The sequence below is a fragment of the Rhipicephalus sanguineus genome, chromosome 1 (genome assembly GCF_013339695.2).
Source record: "Rhipicephalus sanguineus isolate Rsan-2018 chromosome 1, BIME_Rsan_1.4, whole genome shotgun sequence".
In the NCBI taxonomy this organism is placed as follows: Eukaryota; Metazoa; Arthropoda; class Arachnida; order Ixodida; family Ixodidae; genus Rhipicephalus; species Rhipicephalus sanguineus.
Genome location: NC_051176.1, coordinates 291,325,999 through 291,341,643, shown reverse-complemented (window position 1 = coordinate 291,341,643; position 15,645 = coordinate 291,325,999). Strand labels below are relative to the sequence as shown.

The 15,645-nt window shown below is 43.7% G+C and overlaps 1 protein-coding gene across 1 annotated transcript in view; it reads right to left on the bottom strand.

The window, feature by feature from the left end:
* Positions 1-6,724: 6,724 nt before the first annotated feature.
* LOC119379263 (exocyst complex component 4) overlaps positions 6,725-15,645 on the bottom strand; it is a 63,590-nt gene continuing 54,669 nt past the window's right edge. Inside the window, exons 25-27 of the mRNA XM_037648514.2 lie at positions 10,599-10,694; positions 9,984-10,095; positions 6,725-6,995 (exon numbers count right to left, since the gene is read on the bottom strand). Of these exons, the coding sequence (XP_037504442.1) occupies positions 6,822-6,995; positions 9,984-10,095; positions 10,599-10,694 (382 nt within the window). The 3' untranslated portion in view covers positions 6,725-6,821. The remainder of the gene's footprint in view (positions 6,996-9,983; positions 10,096-10,598; positions 10,695-15,645) is intronic.

The window sequence follows — 15,645 nt, the reverse complement described above, 5'->3', positions numbered from 1 at the left end:
CAATCAACTAGCAACTCATGTGTGCATGATTTGTGCCGAATATATGACTTGCCTATTTTTTGGATTAAACTCCACGTCTTCAACCTGTGTTGTAAAGTGAATATAAGTTCTTAGTGCAACACTTTTAACTGATGAAGAGGGAATTTTTCGTTCAATTAGTGTCCACCTCATCCAAGTATAGCGCACTTACAAAATGAGCAATGAGGGTTGCCCTAGTGCAGGGCTTTGTACTAATTCTGACCACCTGGGCTTTTTCATCATGCATCTACATCCAAGCAGTACGTGAGCACTCTGTAATTCCACTGCCATTGGAATGTGCCTACCACAGTGGAGCATGAAGCTTGCAAATTCTTGCTCAGCAGCAGGCTGCTATATCCAGCAGGATTTTACATAACAAATTACATGAAACTGATTGTACTTGTAATCAGGAAAAATTTTCTATTGTTCTTATAATCAACGAATTTTTTTGGTTTCCGATACTGTAATTCAACTGTTAGCAATCGATCACATGTAGCCAGTTAATGGACAAGCTATAACAGAGAATAACAGACCTTCGAGCACTTGAATTTGTTGGGAATCAACGTAGAACGCACACAGTTGTACCATGCAGCAGCCTCGCGGATGTGCATGTTCATAGATATATAAACCTGTGCACTCATTAGTATTTAGCATCTTGATTTTTGCGCTAAGAAAGACAAACAGGAGAGAAGACAAGACAGGCACTTCCCGTCTTCTCTCATGCGTTCGTCTTTCTTAGCGCAAAAATCAAGATGTTATGTACTCACCAACACGCCCAGCAAGAAGTACTCATTAGTATTTGTTTCATCTGGGTTTCATAAAACCTATACACAAGGACCAGGTGTCGACAAATCTAAAAAAAGTTGATTCTTGCTTGTCAAAACAAAAAGAGGTTCATATCTGGAATCTGTTTATTTTTATAGTCCTGTTATTCAAATATCCTTATGCACTGGAAGCTCAACATTTCATAAAACTCCAGCAGCACATATCATTTATTTGCAGGCTTTTGCTCACTGCTGTTGTTCAGTCTGAACTTAAAATTTTGTAGCGGTTGAAGTTGCAAGTGCTTTGCGTTTACCTGTAGCGAGTCGGCACGATGCTGTGAAGTGAAACCTCAAGCGCTAGTGGTTATGTTCTTGGTTCCTCATTCTTTATGAGTTGCACTAATTCATGGAAATTACATGCAACAACAATTCGCCCAAAGTGCCATCCTTCTGAACCAATTTCGTTGTGTAAGTGCACAAACGAACTTAGTAGCCCTGCTTGTCACTTTTGCAGTCCTGTCTCTAGCCCCTGTGCATGACCTTTGGCACAATCACTGGTGGCTGGCACACATCCTTTAATGATATGCCATCTACCAATGCACCTATTGGGGTAGGCCTGTTAAACATGACCAACACTGTGATGATGCAAATCTATTCACAGTGGTTGCACAACTATGAAACCACCTCGCGAGCGGAGGCAAGAGTATGGTGTACAACCTAGCTGGATAGTGTGCCATCTTCACGGTTGCCATTTTTAATGATGTTGCACACGGATGTGTCAGAAAAATTGAGCTATATATAGTATTCTAAAACATAACTGCATGCAGTTATTTCTATAGGTTGTGTGCACGCATTTCTTTCCAGTTTGTTGTAACTGGGGATGCAAGTTGTGAGCGATAAAAAGTATTAGGCTTTAAAATTTACCATATTTGGCCCATATAATCCGCTCTAAAACCCCATGAAAAGGGTGGTTTCACAGCATAGCGGCCCCGCGCTGCAGTGAAACCACCTTTGCAGGCTGGTTCCGTGTGGAAAGATGCATCTACAGTAGACTCTCAGTAAACGGAAATCTCTTAACGGAACTGCTGCTTAAATGGAACAAGTGCGTCTAACAAGATTGGTTTCGTACTTGTATTCTGCACCCTTGTTCACCTCTCAGTAAATGGAACTCCTGTTAAATGGAACACATCTTCCTGGTCCCTTCAGGTTCCTTTTAATGAGAGTCTACTTATATTTGTACGTTTCGAATACTTCAACTTCGGAAAATTTCAGAAACTTTAAATTTGGGACGAAGCGAATTCGAATACTGTAATACTCATTAGATTATTTGAAGCACTAGAATATTTGGACATGCCTGGTTTTAACAAAGTTCAACCACGCAGCAGTCCCAGCTGCCCAGCGTTTCATGTCTGTGCTATGTCCAACCCCTTTCTCCATTTATGGTCTCTGCATTTTGTTACCCAATCCAAATGACCTGCTAATTAAAAAAAATGTCTGTACTAACATGTTTTTGCTGGCTAAAATGCATTAATTCACCTGAATAATTCCGCCTTGCAGTGAATTAAAACATCCGGGTCAATGTTGACATGTACCCTACACCCTATACCAGGGGTCTCAAACACACGGCCCGAGGACCTCTCACAAGCGGCCCGGTACGCACATGCAGGGGCGTAGCCACGTTAGGGCACACCGGGCCCGTGCCCCCCCCCCGAAATTTTTTTTTGCTATAGCATACAGAGCAGAAAATGACACTCGACCACATCTGCCTGCTCGTCCCCACTACAGATCAAGGAGGTGCCCCCCCCGAAAAAAATTTCTGCCTACGCCCCTGCGCACATGACTTTCTTCGTCCCACATATTTTCTTAGTAAGTATGTTCATGAGCTTCACAGACGTGACTGGTCTCAAGCATATTTCTTTTCTTGAGGCATCCCATGAGGTCACCACCTGTTCAAACATAACTGTGGAACAAAAGCTCTATATTTCAGAATTAGCACCCAGATTTCAGTTCTGGGCCTCAGTATCAATATCTCTCTCTCTAAACTCTACGTCAAATCCACTTAAAAAATGACCCATATATGAGATATCGAAAAGGTCTTCTTTCAAAGAGAAACCACTGACATTTCGTTCTGACATTTCGAGCTGAAATTTCGTTCAACCACCCCCCCTCCCCCCTCCTACCTTTTTCACTGTTGTGAATGGCATTTGTGCAAAAAAAAAAAAAAAAAAGGACACGATAGAAAGAAATGACGAGACGAGCACAGACTATCAACTGAATGTTTATTGTCGGAAATACGCACATATATATATATATATATATATATATATATATATATATAAAAAAAACTGAAGACACGTGGTTAAGATGACAGGTTGGCAGTTAGTCAATCTCGAGTTTATGCAGTTCACCGATGGCCTATCTAACCTATCTATCTATCTAAGATTGACTATCTAACCGCCATCCTGTAATTTTAACCACGTGTCTTCACTTTTTACATATATACGCGTGTATTTCCAACAATAAACTTTCAGTTGATAGTCTGTGCTTGTCTCGTCGTTTCTTTCTATCGTGTCTTGTGTTTTTTTTGTGCAAATGCCATTCATAATGAAATACCAACTCACCCAATGCTCTGTTTTTCTTCACTGTCCCAGCCCTTGCGAGAGACAATTTCGTGACCGTGGCCCGCTAGCTCAGGTGAGTTTGAGAGCCCTGCCCTATACCATGTTCACCCCTGCCACTTTAATGCAACATACAAGGTGCTTCATGTGCAGCAAGCTTTGCATGCAAATGACTGTACTATGGGCTGCGGTCCCACTGTCTTACAAGTGCAGGCAGGGGTCAAGAGTGCATTCATGTTGGGCCAGAACCCGGCGGCACACATAATTTATGACTCAATCCCTTTTTAATGGTGAGTGAGAAGAGAACAACATGAAACCATTGGATGGTTGTTTGTTCACAGTAGGATGGGAACAGGGATAAGAGCACGGACGAAGATAAAGGCACAAAGAACTGGTCGATGTTTTCACATTATTACAACACATCGAGTCACTTTCCTTGCGCCGTTGCCTTCATCCATGTTCTTGGTACTCTTTCAGTCTAGCTAATAAAATAGTATTGTGTAGAAAAGCTGACTTAAGATGCTCCTAATAGGTAGCTTTGTGGCTGCTGTAAATTACCCACTCAAATTTGCAAAATAGGCAGTTTATAATCTGTCACTTTCCCAAACTTCGCTCATTAACTAAAAAAAAGTTACTTCACTATCCCATATTTTTTCAGGCTTTCAGGTTCACTGGTCACCCCAGTTAATGACTGTGATGCTGACCATAGTAATCTTCTCAGCGACCATAATGGGTGTCTGGGATTTAAAGAAATTTAACAGTTGAGCATATTGGCACGTATGTGCAAACTAACGTCATCACAAAACATATTACTTGTGACACTGAGGGACGCATACACAAGCAATTAGTAAACAGACATTCACACAGTATCTCTTTTGTGGCAATGCTCATTATGAGGCATTGCACTTTGTCATGATTGTGAGCATCTACTTAATGAATACAACCACACGAGTGCTTCTTGGTAAACAAAACCTATCATACATACTTTCATTAGAAATTTAACATCTTAAAACTACTTGTGCAATCAACTTACAAAAGCTTTGAAAAACTTGACTTTTTACTGAAAAGGTACTACATGCTTGGTCCAAGAAGCAGCAAAAAAAATGGAGTCATTAAAAATACAAACAAACAAACAAGACTATTAAGGGTATCCAGAACTGAAAAAAGTGCAAAATGATAGCTTCACAATGAACGAATTGCAGTATTATTTATTATGAATGGCAATATCTATTAGTCTATTTCCCTCCTTATTCTGTACAGATGACATGCCAAGATTGTTAATACTTTGTATTTCATAAACACTGACAAAAAAGAAATCTTGTTCCATATCAATGTGAGAACTCTGGGATCATGCACAATTCATAGTTCTTGTTTATAAAATAAGTATTCATGTATAATATAACTTCAGTAATGTGCCAAACATTGTGAGCTTCAATCAACTGCATAGTTATCTGCAGAGTCCAAGACCAAATTGGAATTTGCAAATGTTTTTAACATGTGTATATATTTGTGAACAATACACATCACTTTGCATATTGTAGCTCCATGAGGTACACTCTATATTTATGGCCTATGCCCCTTCTACAATGTCATTTCTTGCTTTACAAAAAAGCACAAGTATAAAAGAAAAAAAATACATTGTCAGGGTTACTGAGGTTAAAGCAAGCTAGTTTCCAAAGTGGGAGTATAAATACTTTAGTTAATATGCATTAACATGTTGCCGTTCCTGTAAAGACATAATAATAAAATAAAGTAAAAGTAATAGCACTGCTATAGCAGGTGACACAAAATGACATTACTAAAGAAGAAACGCAAGATCACAGTTTACAACATCAACCTAATGGGCTTTGCAACAAGCAGCATTCATGCCGGCTGCCATGTTCTAGAAGTAATATCAACTAAGCAAGGCATTACTTGCAAAACTGTGCAGCCAGTAAGATCAAGCTCCCATGTGATGACATGGGAGCTAGCTCCCAATGTCATTCCAATGTTCCAAGGTTTTTACGTAAAAAAAAGATCAATGTCTCCCACAAAGATGATTGTAATAAAAGGTTCATCAGTTCATTAAGATGGTCTTAGCTCAACTTTATGCTTGTGACATGACTTCTACATCGCCCCTAAATAGGATGCTGTGATGGTCATGCTGTCCCCAAGTTCTGCTATGCATGAGCACTCATTTATTTCCCCTATTTTTCTTGCCAAAGTAGATTTCTCACATTCCCCGCCTCCCCCCCCCCCCAAAAATCTCAATGCCAACTAACATTCTGCATAACAAATACTCTAACATCCAGCAAATTATTATTCTTCTAGTTCTTCCTTGGCACTGCTAAAAATGTAAGCTCCCGAAAATGCACTACACAAATTATTATCAGCGCACTGACCTAGACAGGTTTTTAAAAAAACTAAACGTGACATAATACCACTGCAAACAAAACTGCGACACAACAGACCTTATTTGCAGCATAACATTCTTATAAAACAAGAAAATATGTGCTGAAACAGCAAGCAGTCACAAATCTTAAGGCACATGAGTGGCTATTATCTCATCATCTTCTAAATAGCAAGATTAATTCATGATACTGTGTCTACAATCAGATGCTGACAACAAATAGAGCAACTTGTGACCTCAGTTTTCAACAACAAAAGAAAAAAGGTGCACCAAAAACACAACCACACATTAAATAACATATTTCATCTAGAATTAACAAAAATGTCACTGAAAAAGATGGGTCAGTTAAGGTACAATATACAGTGTAAAAAAGTGCAAAGCCTTTCAGTTACTAGGGCCCCTTATATGAAGCATTTCATGAGTGGTCAAATGTACCTGTGGTTCACAAGTTTTGCATCTCATACCTGACAGTAAGCTGCTGCACAGTAAGTTGTCAGATGACATGACAATGGTGAAAAAGTTTCATATAACAGCCACTCCTTTGTCGGTCGACAGCATATAACGCATAGCAGCTCAATACATGCACAAAGGCTTCTTTATCCAGTAAGGTAAAAAGCTTCATACAAGAGGCCCGAGGTGCATAAATACAGGCACAAGCCAATAATGGCACGCAAATTTCTAGAAAGTGCATACATAACCATGTCCCCTTCTACATACACACACACACTCAAGCACCATACACAGAAGAATTGGGATGACACAATGCTCTCACCCAGTTCACGCACACTGCTGCAAGTGTTCTCACTGGGCAGCTCCGGCTTATGTCACCGTAGCACATGTGATGACACAGATGGCAGGGGAGGAACCATGACTGTAGGTGAGTCAGAGATGTTTCCAGCATACATATGGCCAGTGTCATTACACCTAAGAAACAGCAGAAGCATGATCGCTCCTGTTTTTATGATTGCATCACCAGTCACATGACTCGCACAGTAACCATCTGCTGCAGGCAAACCTTTCAGAGTTGGGGGGCTAAATGGCCACGGCCACTTCATTGAGAATGTCTCTAAGCCGAGAAAGCAAAGCATCTAGACTGTCTGGGTCCCGGTCACTGCTAGGAAGACTTCGATGAAGAAGAAGCAAGACATTCTTGTACTCCATTTCTTGAAACTGGGCACCGTGCTCCACTATCAGATTTAATATGTCCTGTAAAAGAACATATGTATACATGTAAACTGAAGATGACTGAAAACCTCTGAAGCTATGGTTCAGCAACTCCAGCATATAAATTTACTGGCACAGCTGACGTAAACAGAAAACCATATAGCATATCCAGTAGAGCTTGTTGGTTATTCATCACACAGGAGAACGGCGGAAAAATCCAACGGGGATAAAGTGGGGCATAAAGAAGATGCACAGTTTTGTAAGTTAATTTAACATCGTGTGTATCTTCTTTGTGAGTCTTTTAGTCTTTGTTCTATTTCTGTGCTGTTCCCCTGTACAATATACACAGTGTCAAGAAAAACATGGAAAAGGCGCAACTTTTGTGGAATGTAAAATGGTTCGGGTGCATTAGAGTTGCTGTGACCATCACCAGTGCATCACCTGCAGAGCAATTGCCTGCATACCTTGGAACATCCTCCTCCTACTCTTCACAAGAGTGCAAAGCAAGAGTATCTATGATGTACCCTTGAAGTGCAATATGCTTGCCTTTGAAAGCCACTTTGAGTTCTAGCTAGGACCACAATATAATTTCATACACTAATTGCTTAAAAAATAGGCTCAATTTCGATGCCACTACGAAACACCTGGTTAAATTTCTCACTATGCTGTTCCACAAATGGGCACATCGAAGCAAAAAAACCTCAAAACTGCCCAGCATAAGCAGTAGAACTAGGTATTAGCCACTATAAAGATTAAACTGATTTGTTGTATTTGTGGATTTACGTATGCTAGCTAAAGAAACAAAAATTCTAGAAAAAAACAAACTGTGCTATTTGAAATGACAGTTGCCTATCACACAGCTATATGTATCAGCATGTCAGGCGCTGTCAGATGCAATGAAATGTCCAGCTGCAGCGGCAAAAAGCTTGTTAACAGTCTCAGTAGCAGTGAGTTCCTCTGCTTAATGACAGCTGCTCCAAAAAATTACACCGTCTCCCGCTAAAGGGGACCATGAGGCGATGCGAAGCCGGAGCACTTGCACGATCACGTTCCGTTGGCGTTCACTGGGCATGCTACAGACCTCGCGTCGTTGAACGCGATAAAGAACGCTACGTGCATCGTGCCTTCCCTCTAGCCTGGCCGTTAATTCTCACAGGGCGAGCGGGGAACGCGGTCGACAGGTGCGCGAGGGAGAGAGCGTAGGAGAGGAGAGAGAGGGAGAGAAGACGCGCATGCGCTGGCACTCATCGCAGCGTTGCGCAGGAGAGGGGTAGTGGAGAGGAGGTGTGTGGAGAGGGTTTGCGCATGCGCAGTAAGGGTGGTCACGCCGCACACCACCACCACCGGATTGAACTCCACCATAAGATGCTTCGCATCTAAAAGGCACTCTCATGGTGTCTTATCTATCCTACACTTGCTTAAAGTGCAGAATGCATGCATGGTTCCTTTCCTCCTGCCAATGGTGGCAAGTTCATTCTTTTTTTTCTTTCAATTCAACTTCCGTTGTCATTATTTTTTGTGCATTTCAATTAAGAGGCACGCTTAATTTCCCTTATGCTTTCCTCGCCTCATTGTGCATTGTCTTCATACGGCTGTTACCAACAATAAATCAAGCCCCCCCTTCTTTTTCCAACAATGTTATGTCCTGAGGGATACACAAGCATCATCTTGGTCAGAACATTGACACTAAGTCCATCATTTCCCAAAGTGGGGACATTGGTGCCAATACTTATCTGTTGATGTATTGCTAATAAAGAATTAACTGCAATGCTCTGTGTAGTTTTAGTTCAAGCACCATACACGAGACACAGGAAATAGCACAGGACAAGTAGAGTCTTGTCTTCTATTCTGGTGTCTAGTCCTCAGCACAGTTTTAGTTTCCTAAAATGTTTCGCGAACCAGTTGCAACAGTCAACTGGTTTGCCACAGCCAACTTTACCTTCAAACCGTTTCACAGTGCTATTGACTCAAATGTGCTAAACTGAAACACTTTAGGCAGCACTGCTCAAGTGGCTGCACTTGTAAGTTCACCAAGGCTTGTATTTTGTAATTTTCAATTTAATTTCATTTTTTTGCTACCAATCGTGCTGTGCCGAGTGCATGGCGCACCTACAAGTTTGGTCAGGAGGTGGAAGTAATCAGATTAGCCCACTGGCAGTTTGTAAAGACCGGTTGATGTTTTTAGATAAATATCAGTGAAGTAGTGAAAATAGCTACAGCAGGCCTATTCAAAAACAAGGCCAAGAAGGGATACAAAGAATGAAGGAAAATAGCATGCTTGTCAAGAGAAATAAGCTGCAATAATCAATCCTGATAGCTTATTCGGAAACAAAAGTTAAGGGACACTAAAGAGCACTAAGTTAGCTTAGTCCATTGAAGTATCTATATTTCGAGAATAAAATTGCATCCATTTGACATAAAAAGGACACTTATTGGCAGAAAAGTGAAGGACACAGTTTTCCTTTTTCAATTTCATGCATGCTGAAGAGAAACAGTACAGTACTGTAATGGTGAAGATGTCGAAGTACTATCGCGTTGGAGCTATTTGGAATGAAACGCGAACAGTGCGGCATCGATATTCTCTGCTGTTTCGCATTTCTCTTCAAGCGGTTCTAGCCTGGATGGTAGTAAAAAGCCACTAGACTCATCCATGATACAATCAAGAACCACTCTAGCATCTTTTTATTGCCATCGAGGTCAGAGCATGATGGAAACAGTGCGCCTTGTTGTTCGTGTTTCTTTCCATCCCCCCTGTATTTACTATGAGACATTTCTGTCAAAAATTTTCAGAAACTACAGAGTTTGTCTTCAGCTTCTATAGAATGCAACGTACTGCTTGTTTGTCAATGCTGCCCAATTCTTACATCATGTGGAGCTGCAAGCCCATTTAATCTCTGCATTTTTCTATCCAACTTGCTAAGACTGCATTTACAGCTCCTGGTACTCTAAGAGAGTAATTTACAAGATCAGCTCATCAGTCTTTAGTGTCCCTTCAAAACTTGTGAAAATGAAGAAATCCAGTCAACTAACCTCAGGTGTGAAGTAAAATAGCTCAAAGTACTGCCTTGCATAATCCAGGGCCACTTCGCGGTTCATTGTGATGCTCGTCAATGTTTGCTGCATTGCAAAGATGTTCCTGCAACTAGATACAACATCGCCATAACGTGAGAACCTTCACCATGACCAATTTCTGCAGAATGAATGTTAAAATGAAAATGAAACATGTATTAAGCCATTACACAAACACAGACACGTTGTCACAAAGGAAAATATGAACCCATCAATAAATGCCTTTCAACATGCATTTACTAATTATTTTAGCATATTGTGCCATGACGGCAGGACTATGGCGCTGTGAAGCGCATGAAGTTAATAGATTAAAAGGTGCTTTTCTGTATTAAAAAAATAACAAGAAGCTTGACACAGATTATGTCATTAAAACGAGCACACATATTATTATTCAATGAGACACAAGATAAATGTTTCTTGAAGCTAATGATATGGGCAACCAATTCATCCAGTAATTAACAGAAATGATAAACCTGTACTCGACAGCTATTTTTGTGGCTACCAGGGTGTGCTATGTGGCACAAACGTATCCGTCAAAACAGCTTACATAATGAAGTGAAAACCCAATGGCCTTACACTTTTTTTATGCCATTCTCATTGACCTTCTGTATGCTGGATGTGCTGTTGATCAGGATGGAGGCAATGAGGTGCCCTAGCCCTTCGAATATGTACCTGCAGTGGTAAAAAAAAATGGTTAGCTTGGTGAATGCAAAAACCTACAATGCCAGCTTGCACAGTAGCTCATTCGCAACCCCTGTTGCGTGACAGCAGCTTCGCGGACTCTCCGTTCAAGATATATCGGTGTTGCAGCCCGAGATGCCTTCACGCCGTTTCCACGCACCCCGCGAGCCTGAGACCGCCGCGTCTGTCGTTAAACTGACAGTGAACAGACCACGGCTCTTCCCTGGAACGGTTACGGGGGGGGGGCGAGAGGTGTTTGCCTGTCATCGCGCCCCTTGCTTTGGAACCAAGCGTCGATGTGTTCGACCTTCGACCCCAGGAGCTGGCGCCTGGAAGCCGCGGCCGGGTCACGGTCACGTGATCGTCGTGGAAGGGAGAGAGCGTCGACGAGGCGACAGGGAGTCCACCTCCGGCAGCCAACGAGTCAAGCTGCTCGGAAAACCGCTGTATACTCAATCGGGCCTGGGGCCCTTTGTTTTCTGGTCGCGTAGTTTATTAAAGACCCTTCAATAACCATCTCTGAGTCCGCAGTCTCCTACATCCCCAACAAACTGGTTGGCAGCGGCGGGATGAGAAGAAGGCTGGCGGACACCTGCTGAAGGGAAGGAACTTCGACGATCCGGGATCATCGGGTTCCACTACGCAGACGAGGCAAGCGGCGAAGGCTCCACAACGAGCAAGTCGTCGATCTGGGATCGGCAGATGAGGCAACGTCTCCGGGAGACAAGGCCATCGCACGCTCGTGGTATCGGTGAGTGCTTGAGCGACCACTGTTTGCCAGACGATTAGAACCGGGTTCAATCGGGCACATTAATTTTCGTTTGCCACCACAGGGTGTGTGGTTATTTCGAAAGTTGGTGTAGTCGGCTCTTGCTTACCATGGATATAAGGAAGCTAACAAAAGACGAATTGCTGCTTTTGGCGGAAGAGCTCAGGGTGGAAGTGAGTCAGAAAATGAGGAAACCCGAGATCCGCTGCGCAATTCAGGAAGTTGATTTCGAAGAGGACGAAATCGCAGAGGCATGGGAAAAGATATGCCGCATTGAGAAAGAACGGGCAGAAGCTAGAGAAAGGAAAGAACAGAGGGAACAAAGGCAAGCTGAGTTAGAGCTTGAGAGAGAACAGAGGGAAATTGAGCTTGAACTCGAAAGGATAAGGCTCGAGCAAGCGAGATTGGCGTCGGGAGCGAGTGTGGCAGCCGCTTCGTCCGACCATGTAAAGATGACTAGTTTGCTTCAGCCGTTCAGTGTGGGGAATGACATCGGTCTTTACCTTGTGAATTTCGAACGCATGTGCGAGAGACATTCATTCCCCCGCGACACTTGGCCACAAAGGTTGCTTGCGTTGCTTCCGGGGGAGGCGTCACAAGTTGTTGCTCGTCTTAGCGCTGGTGAAGCAGGCGACTATGATTTGGTGAAGTCAAGCCTGCTCTCCAAGTATAAGCTCTCCACCGAAGAGTTTAGGAGAAGGTTTAGAACAGGGAGGAAAAAAGCGAATGAAAGCTTTGTTGAATTTGCTTGCAGCCTTACTGATAACTTGGTCGAATGGATAAAGGGCTCTAGTGCAGAGGGCGACTTCGGCAAGCTTCAGAATTTAATCTGTCTCGAGCAGTTCTATGAGTGCTTGCCGGACAACATACGCCTTTGGGTGAGAGACAGACAAGTCGGCGTCTGTGTGAAGAAGGCAGGGCAACTTGCGGATGAGTATGTGGCGAGTCGTGGCTTCAAAGAGACTAACCTAAGCAGTCAGGGCTATCGAAAGGCTCACCCTGGGCAGCAGCCTTACTATAAAGGACCGCGAGATATGCGGGAAAGAGAGGGCAAAGGGCAGCTAAATTCATCGCAACCGACTGCTAGCGTGAACAAAGAACAGGAAGTCCGAGGAAAGGGGCCAGAGCGTCAGTCAGAGGAATTGGAAAAGAGACGGCCAACCATTTGTTACATTTGCAAAGAAGCGGGTCACTTTGCCAGAAATTGCCGAAAGGAAAAGCGTGTATTCGCGACCATAATAAGCAGTGATCCCACTAACAACGAGCTACTAAAACCGTACACCAAAGATCTAGTTGTAAATGGCCAGAAGTGTAGAGTACTTAGGGACTCAGCGGCCACCATGGACGTGGTCCACCCAAAGTACGTATCAAGTAAGGACTATGTTTCTGAATGCGCTTGGATACGTCAAGCAGTCAGTGAGGACTCCGTGTGCCTGCCAATGGCAAAAGTTCACATTGAGGGGCCATTCGGTACTTTAGAAACTGTGGCAGCGGTATCAAAAGCGTTGCCCGAGGGGTATCCATACCTTTTTTCAAATAAATCCGAGTCGCTTTTGAATGAGCAGGGAAAAAAGTTTGCTGACGTGGATGCACAGGTGCTTGCGCTGACGCGATCGAAAGCCAGACAGCTTTCAGTGCAGTTGCGTTATTCAGACGGGAAAGAGGAACCTGAACTGGAAGAACCAGTAATTGGGGGAAACGTAGCGGAGCAGACGGAGGTCAAGGTACCTGTGAGTGCCGGAAAAGATCAAATTGATGCAGAAGCGGAGCGCCCGCAGAAAGGCGCTGGGCGTAAAAGGCTCACCGAAACCGAGGACGAAGGCTCCTTGGTAAGACCAACTGCGCCTTCTCTACATAAACTGCTGAATGTTGGTCGGGATACACTAAGGGCCGCACAGAAAAACGACCCTACGCTTAAGGTCGTGTGCAGTAGCCTAGGCGAAGGCGTCTCATCGAGTAACATTAAGTTCAGGGAAAGGGATGGTATCCTTTATCGACATTACAAAGACAAACGAGGCAGAAGCTTTGATCAGGTAGTAATTCCAGCCGATTATCGGAAGGATCTGCTGAGTCTTTGCCACGATCACCCGTGGGCAGGGCACCTCGGAGTGAACAAAACTAAAAAGAGGCTACTCCAGGAATTCTACTGGCCAGGTTGTTTTAGAGATGCACAGGAGTTCGTACGAACATGTCAGACGTGTCAGAAGGTGGGTAAATCCAACGACAAAAGGAAGGCCCCAATGGTGAAGGTGCCTATAATTTCGGAACCGTTCTCAAGGGTTGTTATTGATATTGTTGGACCCCTACCTAAGACCAAGGCTGGTTACAAGTACATATTGACTATGTTGTGTCCAGCAACAAAATTCCCTGAAGCCATACCGCTAAGAGAGGCTACTTCAGTGCAGGTAGTAGATGCCCTATTGACAGTGTTCTCTCGCCTTGGTTTCCCAGCGGAGATACAATCAGACCAAGGGACGACTTTCACAAGTGCACTTACGACCACATTTCTTGAGAAATGCGGAATCAAAATTTTACACAGCTCCGTGTATCACCCACAAAGCAACAGTGTCGAAAGATGGCACGCTGTGCTTAAGAAAGTGCTGAGAGCGTTGTGCCATGAGCGAAAAGTAGACTGGGACTGTTGTCTTCCAGGCGCGCTTTTCGCTTTGCGCACTGTGCCGCACGAAGGGACTGGGTTTGCACCCGCAGAACTCGTGTATGGGAGAAACCTTAGGGGCCCATTGCAGCTAGTTCGGGAACTTTGGGAAGACAAACGGGTTGATAAGAGTGTGGTAGAATATGTGGTTGAACTAATGGGAAGATTAAATGAGACTCGACAAATTGTAAAGGCCAACTTGGAGGAAGCGCAGAAAGCGGCGAAGCGCTACTACGATAAGACTGCGAGAAAGAGGACATTCAAAGTTGGCGACAAGGTGATGATATTGCGCCCGAGTAGGCAGAACAAGCTCGAGGTCCTCTGGGACGGACCGGCTGAGATAATAGAATGCGTCTCTGAGGTAAATTACTTGGTAAGGTTACCTGGACGGAGGCAGGAAGAGCGAGTTTATCATGTGAACTTGTTAAAGCCATACTTTGAAAGGAGGGAGATGGTGAGCATTGCCTTGAATCACTCTCAGGACGTTACTACGGAGGTGCCTTCCTTTCTCAGCGAAATGGCTCCGACTGTAGAACAAATCATCGCGCACTCTGTGGATAAGAGTGAGCTGAACAATGAGCAGATTGAGGATTTAAGGAGAGTCATAGAGGAGTCCCTCGAATGCTTCACGGAGAAGCTGGGACGGACACACTTGGTGACACACGACATTGAACTAACATCAGAAGTTCCATTTACATCTAAAGCCTATCGCATGTCACCAAGGAATCAAGAGATTATGAAAAGTGAGATTAGCCGCATGCTTGAACTAGGAGTGATCAAGCCAGGAAGCAGCGATTACTGCTCTCCGTTGATGTTGGTAGAAGTACCGGGAAAGGATCCACGACCTTGTGTGGATTACAGAAAGTTAAATGCGATCACTAAGGACGAGGTTTACCCTTTGCCGAACATTGAAGAAAGAGTGGAGCTGGTTAGCAAGGCAAGGTTTATATCTACTTTTGATTTAGTGAGAGGCTACTGGCAAGTACCTTTAACCGAAAGAGCCAGTCGCTATGCAGCTTTTATAACGCCTTTCGGTACTTTTCAACCTGTGACAATGAGTTTTGGCCTCAAGAACGCACCATTTTGTTTCTCAAGATTGATGGACCGGGTACTGGAGGGACTTAGTGAATTCGCATTGCCCTACCTGGACGATGTAGCTGTGTTTTCGAATGACTGGAGTTCCCACATGGAACACGTGAGGGAAGTACTTGATAGATTCAGAGCAGCAGGCTTGACAGTAAAGGCAGAGAAGTGCCAGTTGGGGCGAACCAGTGTCACTTACCTGGGTCACGAGATAGGACGCGGAAAGCGCGAGCCGATGAAAGCGAAAGTAGCAGCAATACTAAACTTTCCGAAGCCCGTGACGAAGAAAGATGTTCGATCATTTCTGGGAATGGCCGGATATTATCAACATTATATACCGAGCTACTCCCAACTCGCGAGTCCTCTAACGGATAGTTTGAGGAAGATGGAACCGGAAAAGGTCACTTGGACTAATGCAAAAGAGGAAGCATTCT